Source organism: Engystomops pustulosus, chromosome 9 (assembly GCF_040894005.1).
Source record: "Engystomops pustulosus chromosome 9, aEngPut4.maternal, whole genome shotgun sequence".
Taxonomy (NCBI): Eukaryota; Metazoa; Chordata; class Amphibia; order Anura; family Leptodactylidae; genus Engystomops; species Engystomops pustulosus.
This window is the reverse complement of record NC_092419.1, coordinates 110,599,381-110,612,631: the sequence shown is the minus strand read 5'-3', so window position 1 is coordinate 110,612,631 and position 13,251 is coordinate 110,599,381. Positions and strand designations below refer to the sequence as shown.

Here is a 13,251-nt window from a genome sequence, read left to right as displayed (position 1 = left end):
AACCTGCCCCCCCCCCCCCCCTCATAGATGTCACAGCTCAGCATCTAGATACAACCTGCTCCCCCCCCCCTTCATAGATGTCACAGCTCAGCCTGTAGGATCTAGATACAACCTGCCCCCCCCCCCCCTCATAGATGTCACAGCTCAGCCTGTAGGATCTAGATACAACCTGCCCCCCCCCCCTCATAGATGTCACAGCTCAGCATCTAGATACAACCTGCCCCCCCCCCCCCTCATAGATGTCACAGCTCAGCATCTAGATACAACCTGCTCCCCCCCTCATAGATGTCACAGCTCAGCATCTAGATACAACCTGCCCCTCCCCCCTCATAGATGTCACAGCTCAGCCTGTAGGATCTAGGTACAACCTGCCCCCCCCCCCCCTCATAGATGTCACAGCTCAGCCTGTAGGATGTAGATACAACCTGCCCCCCCCCCCCCCTCATAGATGTCACAGCTCAGCCTGTAGGATCTAGTTACAACCTGCCCCCCCCCCCCTCATAGATGTCACAGCTCAGCATCTAGATACAACCTGCCCCCCCCCCCTCATAGATGTCACAGCTCAGCATCTAGATACAACCTGCCCCCCCCCCCCCTCATAGATGTCACAGCTCAGCCTGTAGGATGTAGATACAACCTGCCCCCCCCCCCCCCCCTCATAGATGTCACAGCTCAGCCTGTAGGATCTAGGTACAACCTGCCCCCCCCCCCCCCTCATAGATGTCACAGCTCAGCCTGTAGGATGTAGATACAACCTGCCCCCCCCCCCCCTCATAGATGTCACAGCTCAGCCTGTAGGATCTAGTTACAACCTGCCCCCCCCCTCATAGATGTCACAGCTCAGCATCTAGATACAACCTGCCCCCCCCCCCCCCCCTCATAGATGTCACAGCTCAGCCTGTAGGATCTAGGTACAACCTGCCCCCCCCCCCTCATAGATGTCACAGCTCAGCCTGTAGGATCTAGATACAACCTGCCCCCCCCCTCATAGATGTCACAGCTCAGCCTGTAGGATCTAGATACAACCTGCCCCCCCCCCTCATAGATGTCACAGCTCAGCCTGTAGGATCTAGATACAACCTGCCCCCCCCCCCTCATAGATGTCACAGCTCAGCCTGTAGGATCTAGTTACAACCTGCCCCCCCCCCCTCATAGATGTCACAGCTCAGCTGATCCTAGATACAACCTGCCCCCCCCCCCCCTCATAGATGTCACAGCTCAGCCTGTAGGATCTAGATACAACCTGCCCCCCCCCCCCTCATAGATGTCACAGCTCAGCCTGTAGGATCTAGATACAACCTGCCCCCCCCCCCCCTCATAGATGTCACAGCTCAGCCTGTAGGATCTAGGTACAACCTGCCCCCCCCCCCTCATAGATGTCACAGCTCAGCCTGTAGGATCTAGATACAACCTGCCCCTCCCCCCCTCATAGATGTCACAGCTCAGCATCTAGATACAACCTGCTCCCCCCCCCTCATAGATGTCACAGCTCAGCATCTAGATACAACCTGCCCCTCCCCCCCTCATAGACGTCACAGCTCAGCATCTAGATACAACCTGCCCCCCCCCCCCTCATAGATGTCACAGCTCAGCATCTAGATACAACCTGCTCCCCCCCCTTCATAGATGTCACAGCTCAGCCTGTAGGATCTAGATACAACCTGCCCCCCCCCCCCCCCCTCATAGATGTCACAGCTCAGCCTGTAGGATCTAGATACAACCTGCTCCCCCCCCCCCTCATAGATGTCACAGCTCAGCCTGTAGGATCTAGATACAACCTGCCCCCCCCCCCCCTCATAGATGTCACAGCTCAGCCTGTAGGATCTAGATACAACCTGCCCCCCCCCCCCCCTCATAGATGTCACAGCTCAGCCTGTAGGATCTAGGTACAACCTGCCCCCCCCCCCCCCCCTCATAGATGTCACAGCTCAGCCTGTAGGATCTAGATACAACCTGCCCCCCCCCCCCCCTCATAGATGTCACAGCTCAGCCTGTAGGATGTAGATACAACCTGCCCCCCCCCCCTCATAGATGTCACAGCTCAGCCTGTAGGATCTAGGTACAACCTGCCCCCCCCCCCCCCCCCTCATAGATGTCACAGCTCAGCATCTAGATACAACCTGCCCCCCTCCCCCCTCATAGATGTCACAGCTCAGCATCTAGATACACCTGCCCCCCCCCTCATAGATGTCACAGCTCAGCATCTAGATACAACCTGCTCCCCCCCTTCATAGATGTCACAGCTCAGCCTGTAGGATCTAGATACAACCTGCCCCCCCCTCATAGATGTCACAGCTCAGCATCTAGATACAACCTGCTCCCCCCCCTTCATAGATGTCACAGCTCAGCCTGTAGGATCTAGATACAACCTGCTCCCCCCCCTTCATAGATGTCACAGCTCAGCCTGTAGGATGTAGATACAACCTGCCCCCCCCCCCCCCTCATAGATGTCACAGCTCAGCATCTAGATACAACCTGCCCCCCCCCCCCCTCATAGATGTCACAGCTCAGCCTGTAGGATCTAGATACAACCTGCCCCCCCCCCCCTCATAGATGTCACAGCTCAGCCTGTAGGATCTAGGTACAACCTGCCCCCCCCCCCCCCTCATAGATGTCACAGCTCAGCCTGTAGGATCTAGGTACAACCTGCCCCCCCCCCCCCCCCCTCATAGATGTCACAGCTCAGCATCTAGATACAACCTGCTCCCCCCCCCTCATAGATGTCACAGCTCAGCATCTAGATACAACCTGCCCCCCCCCTCATAGATGTCACAGCTCAGCATCTAGATACAACCTGCCCCCCCCCCCTCATAGATGTCACAGCTCAGCATCTAGATACAACCTGCCCCCCCCCTCATAGATGTCACAGCTCAGCATCTAGATACAACCTGCTCCCCACCCTCATAGATGTCACAGCTCAGCATCTAGATACAACCTGCCCCCCCCCCTCATAGATGTCACAGCTCAGCATCTAGATACAACCTGCCCCCCCCCCTCATAGATGTCACAGCTCAGCATCTAGATACAACCTGCCCCCCCCCCTCATAGATGTCACAGCTCAGCCTGTAGGATCTAGGTACAACCTGCCCCCCCCCCCCTCATAGATGTCACAGCTCAGCATCTAGATACAACCTGCCCCCCTCCCCCCTCATAGATGTCACAGCTCAGCATCTAGATACAACCTGCCCCCCCCCTCATAGATGTCACAGCTCAGCATCTAGATACAACCTGCTCCCCCCCCTTCATAGATGTCACAGCTCAGCCTGTAGGATGTAGATACAACCTGCCCCCCCCCCCCCTCATAGATGTCACAGCTCAGCATCTAGATACAACCTGCCCCCCCCCCCCTCATAGATGTCACAGCTCAGCCTGTAGGATCTAGATACAACCTGCCCCCCCCCTCATAGATGTCACAGCTCAGCCTGTAGGATGTAGATACAACCTGCCCCCCCCCCCTCATAGATGTCACAGCTCAGCCTGTAGGATCTAGATACAACCTGCCCCCCCCCCCTCATAGATGTCACAGCTCAGCCTGTAGGATCTAGATACAACCTGCCCCCCCCCCCTCATAGATGTCACAGCTCAGCATCTAGATACAACCTGCCCCCCCCCCTCATAGATGTCACAGCTCAGCATCTAGATACAACCTGCCCCCCCCCCTCATAGATGTCACAGCTCAGCATCTAGATACAACCTGCCCCCCCCCTCATAGATGTCACAGCTCAGCATCTAGATACAACCTGCTCCCCCCCCCCCCTCATAGATGTCACAGCTCAGCATCTAGATACAACCTGCCCCCCCCCCCCTCATAGATGTCACAGCTCAGCCTGTAGGATCTAGATACAACCTGCCCCCCCCCCCCTCATAGATGTCACAGCTCAGCCTGTAGGATGTAGATACAACCTGCCCCCCCCCCCCCTCATAGATGTCACAGCTCAGCCTGTAGGATCTAGATACAACCTGCCCCCCCCCCCCTCATAGATGTCACAGCTCAGCCTGTAGGATCTAGATACAACCTGCCCCCCCCCCCCTCATAGATGTCACAGCTCAGCCTGTAGGATGTAGATACAACCTGCCCCCCCCCCTCATAGATGTCACAGCTCAGCCTGTAGGATCTAGATACAACCTGCCCCCCCCCCCCTCATAGATGTCACAGCTCAGCCTGTAGGATCTAGATACAACCTGCCCCCCCCCCCCTCATAGATGTCACAGCTCAGCCTGTAGGATCTAGGTACAACCTGCCCCCCCCCCCCCTCATAGATGTCACAGCTCAGCATCTAGATACAACCTGCCCCCCTCCCCCCTCATAGATGTCACAGCTCAGCATCTAGATACAACCTGCCCCCCCCCTCATAGATGTCACAGCTCAGCATCTAGATACAACCTGCTCCCCCCCCTTCATAGATGTCACAGCTCAGCCTGTAGGATCTAGATACAACCTGCCCCCCCCCCCTCATAGATGTCACAGCTCAGCATCTAGATACAACCTGCTCCCCCCCTTCATAGATGTCACAGCTCAGCCTGTAGGATGTAGATACAACCTGCCCCCCCCCCCCCCCCTCATAGATGTCACAGCTCAGCATCTAGATACAACCTGCCCCCCCCCCCCCTCATAGATGTCACAGCTCAGCCTGTAGGATCTAGATACAACCTGCCCCCCCCCCTCATAGATGTCACAGCTCAGCCTGTAGGATCTAGGTACAACCTGCCCCCCCCCCCCCTCATAGATGTCACAGCTCAGCCTGTAGGATCTAGGTACAACCTGCCCCCCCCCCCCCTCATAGATGTCACAGCTCAGCCTGTAGGATCTAGGTACAACCTGCCCCCCCCCCCTCATAGATGTCACAGCTCAGCCTGTAGGATCTAGGTACAACCTGCCCCCCCCCCTCATAGATGTCACAGCTCAGCATCTAGATACAACCTGCTCCCCCCCCCTCATAGATGTCACAGCTCAGCATCTAGATACAACCTGCCCCCCCCCTCATAGATGTCACAGCTCAGCATCTAGATACAACCTGCTCCCCCCCCCCCTCATAGATGGCACAGCTCAGCATCTAGATACAACCTGCTCCCCACCCTCATAGATGTCACAGCTCAGCATCTAGATACAACCTGCTCCCCCCCCCCCTCATAGATGTCACAGCTCAGCATCTAGATACAACCTGCCCCCCCCCTCATAGATGTCACAGCTCAGCATCTAGATACAACCTGCCCCCCCCCTCATAGATGTCACAGCTCAGCATCTAGATACAACCTGCTCCCCTTATAGATGTCACAGCTCAGCATCTAGATACAACCTGCTCCCCCCCCTCATAGATGTCACAGCTCAGCATCTAGATACAACCTGCCCCCCCCCCTCATAGATGGCACAGCTCAGCCTGTAGGATCTAGATACAACCTGCCCCCCCCCCCCCCTCATAGATGTCACAGCTCAGCCTGTAGGATCTAGATACAACCTGCCCCCCCCCTCATAGATGTCACAGCTCAGCCTGTAGGATCTAGGTACAACCTGCCCCCCCCCTCATAGATGTCACAGCTCAGCATCTAGATACAACCTGCCCCCCCCCCCCCTCATAGATGTCACAGCTCAGCATCTAGATACAACCTGCCCCCCCCCTCATAGATGTCACAGCTCAGCATCTAGATACAACCTGCCCCCCCCCCTCATAGATGTCACAGCTCAGCATCTAGATACAACCTGCCCCCCCCCTCATAGATGTCACAGCTCAGCATCTAGGTACAACCTGCCCCCCCCCCCCTCATAGATGTCACAGCTCAGCATCTAGATACAACCTGCCCCCCCCCCCTCATAGATGTCACAGCTCAGCATCTAGATACAACCTGCTCCCCCCCCTCATAGATGTCACAGCTCAGCATCTAGATACAACCTGCCCCCCCCCCTCTCATAGATGTCACAGCTCAGCCTGTAGGATGTAGATACAACCTGCCCCCCCCCTCATAGATGTCACAGCTCAGCATCTAGGTACAACCTGCCCCCCCCCCCCTCATAGATGTCACAGCTCAGCATCTAGATACAACCTGCCCCCCCCCCCCTCATAGATGTCACAGCTCAGCATCTAGATACAACCTGCTCCCCCCCCTCATAGATGTCACAGCTCAGCATCTAGATACAACCTGCCCCCCCCCCCCCCCCTCATAGATGTCACAGCTCAGCCTGTAGGATCTAGGTACAACCTGTCTCCCTCATAGATGTCACAGCTCCCCGCTCCTGCCTGGAGCATGCTGGTTATCTGCAGATGTAGCCAGACATCCCTGTGGTGACGACGTGGTGTTGTGCATCTGTAGTGACCAGGCTGTCAGACGTTATTGATTCGCTCCTCAGTGATCATGTCTATTGCTTCTTACAGACCTTCTGGACCTGGAGCCGGCAGCAGTGTCTCCTCTCCTCCCTCGCAAGGAAAGGGTGGGAGCAGCAGACGTGGGACCCGACGATGAACGTCTGCTGCAGAATAGCAAGAAAGCCAATCTCTTCAGCACCCTGATCAAGAGGAAGAAGAAAACGGCCCCCACCCCACCCAAACGCAGCAGCTCCTTCCGAGAGATGGAGCCGAGGTCCCTGGAAGGAGAGAGCAGAGACGCCAGCAACGGAGGCGACGATTCCTCCAAATTCCCGAGTAATGGGACCACCATGACCAATGGCTCCGTGCAGGGGGGGACTCTATTTCTAACCCCACACTGGAAGAAGTCCATCGCCAGTATAGGACGGCAGCCACCGCCGGGGGATGAGGAAGGCAGCACCTCCACCAGCAAGCGCTTCCAGAGGTCGTCTTCTGCCTCCTGCATGCCCCATGGCTCCAAAGATATGGAGTGGAAGTCAGTGACTCTGCCTCGGGAGATGCCCTCTACCAGACACATGTTGGACTTGTCTAGTTCTGGGGTCGCCCAGAAAGGTGAAAGACCTGCTCTGCCTCGTAAAAGAGGCAACGAGGGAAAGCCAGACCTTTCTGGTTCTAGGGGGGCAGTCACACCCCCTCCTCGCCTTCCCAAAAAGACAGAGGAGCCCACGGACGAGGTCTTTAAAGACAATGATCCAAGTCCAAGCTCCAGTCCTCCCAGTCTGACACCAAAATTTCCACGTAGGAAACCAGGTGGCCCGACCTCTTCCTCACCCTTACAGAAAGAGGAAAGTGGAAACCTGAGAACTGCTTCAGAGTCTGTTTCCACCTCCAAGCTTACCCCGGGGGTCGGGAAAACCGAAACAGATCTCCGACTCCGGAGACTGAAAGCCACAGAGTCTGCCACCAAGGAAAAAATGAAAGCAATGAAGGTCAAACCGAGCCCACCTCTACCACTGCCCAACCAGACCTCGCCGTCTTCCACCAGCACATTGGGGAAACCTTTGAAGATTTCCTCCCAAAGCCTTAGCCATGACACCAGCACAAACGAGCCAAAGCACAAGGCTGCCAACCAGAGTGAGGACCACTCAAGAACAAGCCCACCTGTGGCGGATGGTGCCAAGAAGACCACAGGCAAACCCCTGTCCACAGAGAAGCGGTCCGGAGCTCCGACGGGGACCGACCAGCCTCAGCCCTCGACGTCCTCCACAGCCTTCATTCCGCTCATCTCCACTAGAGTCTCCTTACGCAAAACTCGGCAACCTCCGGAGAAGCTGCTAAGCGGAGCAGTCACTAAGGAGACCTTGCTGGAGAGCACCGAATGCCTCCGGGCCGCCATCAGCAGAAACTCTGAACAGATGGCCAGCCACAGCGTCGTGCTGGAGGCCGCCAAAAACCTCCACGCTTTCTGCACCTGCTACGTGGACTCCATTCAGCAAATGAGGAACAAGTTTGCCTTCAGAGAAGCCATGAGCAAGCTGGAGAACAGCCTGCGGGACCTGCAAATATGCCCCGCCGCGGCCTCCACCGGCGGAGGACCCGCCACACCTCAGGACTTTAGCAAACTGCTCTCATCTGTCAAAGAGATAAGTGACGTGGTGCAGAGGTAGCAGCCTAGACTCAGGGTATGAGAGCAGAGGACGTCCTGTGCTTCTGCTCTATGTCTTGGCTATGGTGGTCTTGATACTAAAGCTATGCATTGCAGGTGGGTGGTCTGCACCGTCGCACATCATAAGATCACCCTCTCCCCTTCCCCTCACTCTTTACATAGAGATTTTGGTTCTACATGACACGGACCTTAAAGGTCTACAGGTTACCCCCTTATCTGCTACCCCCCTCCTAGCAGAAGGAACACTTGTCTGTGCCCTCCCTGGGCCCAGATCTGCCCTCGTCTAACACTGCTGCATTCCAATGTCCACTGCCCCCCCCCCCAAACATTCCGGAACCCTGAGCACATAAGCCGCTACATTGTAGCATTCCGTTACCTTCACCTACTCGCGGCACCCAGCGCGGTGGAGAAGCCTTCTGTAGGGGGCGCCAAGCCTTCCACAAAGAACTTGACCGTTTTAAGTGCAATTTCCTTGTTTTTTTTTGTATTATTCTTTTAAAACCAAAATTGGATGAACTGCACTATGGGGGGCGGGGACTGCGCCAAACTAGGATCGCCATAGACACATGATGATCAGGGGCTCTAAGCATGTGCAATGGAAGCCCCTCCCCCACCAGAGACTGAACCAGCAGTGCCTCCCACCCCAACACTACGTGCCCCCCTAAGTGTATCATACTGTGCCCGGCTCACCCCCCTCCTTCTCTCATCTATAGACACTTGCAGATGTTTTGGATATTTCTGTACAGTTTTATAAATCTATAATTCTATGAGTGTAGAGATTTCCCGTGCCCACGCAGATGCCTTCCTTGTTCAAGGTCCCGCTCTGGCACTGAAATGGTAAAGGTGCCTGTAATAATGGCCGCCGCCATGACACGCCCACGGCCGGACGCCATTTATTTATTTTTAGTCTCCTTTCAGTGTCAGAGGTCGGGTCTGCCTTTCTGGACGCCCCCGGGGGCAGTGCCTTTCAGTAGCCTAAGGGGGTAGGTGTAGCCATTGTGCCCCCGGGTAATCGTCCAGCTGGACCAGCCTGGCCACCATCTTAAAGGGGTTCATCTAAGCTGACATTTAAAGGCCTATCCGATCAGCTGTTTAGTGCACAGACTCTGCTCCGCGAGGCTGCACTACTACAACTGTACAGGGCCTGAGCTGCAGTACCGCGCCATGGCCACTGCACAATGCACGGAGCCATATCCCTCCTTTGCCATTTTCTCTGCAGTATCAGTTGATTTTGTAGGTCCCAGGTCTTGGTCCCCGCTGAGGGGTTCTCCTGGCCCCGAGCAGAACCAGTGACTCCTCATCAGGTTCTGGGAGCTAAGCTGCTGTGACGCCTTACAGCCACTACATGTAGGATGGCGCCAGAAAGATTATATGAGAACCCATCCTCACAACTCGCGTCACGCTGCAGCTTTTAGATTTGAGTCTCTATCAGTGTTCTTGGTTGGGTCGGAGATTTCCCTGCGCCCAGGTCCGGTTAGTGGCAGGTTCTGTTTTAGTTCTGGACCTTCTAGCTCTTCCACAACACACAGGGATATACAGCGCTGCGTGTCCTTCTGGCTCCGTACACGGATAATAAGATTCTGAATATTCCTAGGCCGTTCATTGTATGTCTTAGACCCAGTTCACACCCGCACCGCGTCTTTCTGTTACTCTGTCCGTATAAGGAGAGCGTCGCATAAACGGACAATGTCCTCGGATCTGCTCCTCCTAGACTTCCATCCTGAGTTGTAGGGAAGAAGTTATTAGTAACGGATTGTGTAACGGGACCAGCTGGACGCGGGTGTGAGCTCAGCCATAGGGAACCCATTAGCACTGTGCAAACAGTGAGTAACTATGCAACAAGTTCTACTCACAGTTCTGCAGAGGGTGATGGAGGAAAACCTTCTAGTAACTGTGGTGTATGATAAATCATCCATGAGCATTGGAATGACATTACTAGGTGTCATTACGCGCGGCTCGGACCTGCGGACGCCGGCAGATCTCTAATACTGACGATCAGCATCTTCCTCATCAATCATCGGGGCAGAACCCGAGCCGTTCATCACTAGTGTGGCAGAGCGGGGGCAGCACTGAGTACAATATGTGAAGCGGGTGCCCTGGCATCTAGGTACGGCCTATAGGATTATACCGCTATAATCTACACGCCGCCTCTCCCACGTGTCACCGGCGTGTCTGTCCCATGATGTCACTTCCTGTACAGAACTTCCTCTTACATGTCCGTCATGACACGCCTCTTCCAGTTATACAAATTTTGTTAAAATACAAAACATTTACATAATCCTGACTCCCGCGTCTTATTTATTAGGGGACACGCATGTTTTTTGGGGAGGGGGCTCTTTAGATCTGACTCTCGGTTCCACTTGTGAAGTGGATCTGAGACAATAGACATTGTAGACAGGCACTTTGTTGCTGCTGATGTAGTCGTGTCAGGGGGGAGGGGGACCAGAATGTTTCTATGAAGCTTTTCATTGATGTTTTAAGGTAAATCAGTTTTTGAGATACATTTTGCATCCAGAAAACTAGTGGAACATAACCGTCCAAACCTTCCTCCAGGTATCTACATCCCAAGACTAGTCGCCTTTATACTAATAATCTATATTTCCACAGCGCGAGCAATAACATTGTCAGATGAAACAATAGGGTTGATAGCCCTGCTCACAAGAGCTTACAATCTGTGGTGAGGAAGGATGAGGCTCTCAGGTGCGGGTGTAGTCCATTTGCGGACCAAGTTCTCAGGACACGGATTACGCCCCTTGTATTGCCTGGAGCCAAAGACCAGAGTAGTCCCCTTGTGGTGCCAGGTTTGCAGAATCAAGCATCGTCTCCCTGTAGTGCCGGGCTGCCAGGAGTAGTCCCCCTGTAGTGCCGGGCTGCTAGGAGTAGTCCCCCTGTAGTGCCGGGCTGCCAGGAGTAGTCCCCCTGTAGTGCCAGGCTGCCAGGAGTAGCCCCCCTGTAGTGCCGGGCTCCCAGGAGTAGTCCCCCTGTAGTGCCGGGCTGCCAGGAGTAGTCCCCCTGTAGTGCCAGGCTGCCAGGAGTAGTCCCCCTGTAGTGCCGGGCTGCCAGGAGTAGTCCCCCTGTAGTGCCGGGCTGCCAGGAGTAGTCCCCCTGTAGTGCCGGGCTGCCAGGAGTAGTCCCCCTGTAGTGCCGGGCTGCCAGGAGTAGTCCCCCTGTATTGCCGGGCTGCCAGGAGTAGTCCCCCTGTAGTGCCAGGCTGCCAGGAGTAGTCCCCCTGTAGTGCCAGGCTGCCAGGAGTAGTCCCCCTGTAGTGCTGGGCTCCCAGAAGTAGTCCCCCTGTAGTGCTGGGCTCCCAGAAGTAGTCCCCCTGTAGTGCTGGGCTCCCAGAAGTAGTCCCCCTGTAGTGCTGGGCTCCCAGAAGTAGTCCCCCTGTAGTGCCGGGCTCCCAGAAGTAGTCCCCCTGTAGTGCCGGGCTGCCAGGAGTAGTCCCCCTGTAGTGCCGGGCTGCCAGGAGTAGTCCCCCTGTAGTGCCGGGCTCCCAGGAGTAGTCCCCCTGTAGCGCCGGGCTCCCAGGAGTAGTCCCCCTGTAGCGCCGGGCTCCCAGGAGTAGTCCCCCTGTAGCGCCGGGCTCCCAGGAGTAGTCCCCCTGTAGCGCCGGGCTCCCAGGAGTAGTCCCCCTGTAGCGCCGGGCTGCCAGGAGTAGTCCCCCTGTAGTGCCGGGCTGCCAGGAGTAGTCCCCCTGTAGTGCCGGGCTCCCAGGAGTAGTCCCCCTGTAGCGCCGGGCTGCCAGAACCGTCCTCTGAGTGTGTGACCTATGAGGTGATCACACTGCCCCCTACAGGTACACATGCACGTGAGTATTTAGTCCATGCGGGGCGTCTCCAGGGGGCGCTGTGATCATGATATCGCTGCCCCCTCCTCCTTGTATGTTCGATCAGGTGCCTGTGACTTTGGGTGGAGGGTGTGAGGGTATTAGGAATGAGGCGCTCGCTCTACATGTGCTCCCCCCCCCCCCCCCCCCTCGTCTTCCCTGAGAAGACTGCCACTCGCTATAATTACATTAACTCTTTCCCTGTGGATGTGGTGGGCGCCTGTCAGGGGTGATCCGTGCACACACTGGGGTTTTAAAGGGACAGAAATCCTAAAGTCAGCAAATAATAAGCACAGGAGCAACAGAAGAGTCCACAGAGGTTGTCCTACATAGATGGAGTAACGGAACCAAGCTAATTACAGAGATACTGCCCAGGAACAAAGCTTCTGACGTAGTTACTGAACTGAAACCACAATTACTACATTGATACAGGACCAGAACCAAACACATTGCATATATACAGTATCTGTACCAACCTAACTACATAGAATACAGTACCAGAACCATGCATACTACAGAAGTACAGTACCAGAACCAAGCTTCCCATGCAGTTACTGGAACCAAACTTACTACATAAATATAGGAGCAGAACCAAAAACCTTAAATACCATGTCAGTAGCAAGCTACCTACATAAAGTACCAGAACCAGGATTACTACATAAGTACAGTACTGGTACTAAGCTATCTACATAGCAACGGGAGCAGAACCAAAGTCATTACATATACAGTACTGGATCCAAGCTGGTTACATGAATATGGTATCAGAACCATGGTTACTACATAGATACGGAACCAGAACCAGGCTCACTACATAGACACAGTACCATAACCATGCTCACTCCATTGATACAGGAGCCACAACAAAGCTCACTACATAGATACGGAACCAGAACCAAGCTCACTACATAGATACAGTACCAGAACCAGGCTCACTCCATTGATACAGGAGCCACAACAAAGCTCACTACATAGATACGGAACCAGAACCCATTGTAATTAAGATACAAAAACCAAGTTTACTGCGTAGATTACATGCAGCCCATGCCTGTTACTTGGATATAGTAGCACAGAAAAGCTTACAAAACTTAATATCCGGGCCGGATCATAGGGAGGGGTATATTTGGGTCCGGGCTCCTGGGCCATACAAAATGCACCTGCCCGAATACAGTCTATGGCAGAGCAAGGGATTAATAAGTCTGCCATAGACGATTGGAGCTTCAGCAAGATGGCGGTGCCTTGCCACTGGCGTCGCAGCGTGTGATGTCACAGCGTTACAGTGCCACCTGCAGCAGGGCGCCGCCATCTTGTTGAACCTCCCATTTCCACCCTGACAGCGCGAGGGAAGATGAGGACGGCGCACATCGGGGGAAAGATGGAAGGTGAGAACAATTTTTATTATTTTATCTAGGACAGTATATAGTTATTATGAGGGGCTGTATATAGTGTGATTATAAGAGACT

At 54.8% G+C, this 13,251-nt stretch overlaps 1 protein-coding gene across 2 annotated transcripts in view; it reads left to right on the top strand.

Annotated features, from left to right (window-relative positions):
- ABL1 (ABL proto-oncogene 1, non-receptor tyrosine kinase) overlaps nucleotides 1-10,243 on the top strand; it is a 146,923-nt gene extending 136,680 nt beyond the window's left edge. For both annotated transcript variants that reach the window (XM_072125656.1, XM_072125655.1), the window contains exon 11: nucleotides 6,369-10,243. In XM_072125656.1, the coding sequence (XP_071981757.1) occupies nucleotides 6,369-7,966 (1,598 nt within the window). In that variant the 3' untranslated portion in view covers nucleotides 7,967-10,243. The remainder of the gene's footprint in view (nucleotides 1-6,368) is intronic.
- The last annotated feature ends 3,008 nt before the right edge of the window (nucleotides 10,244-13,251 follow it).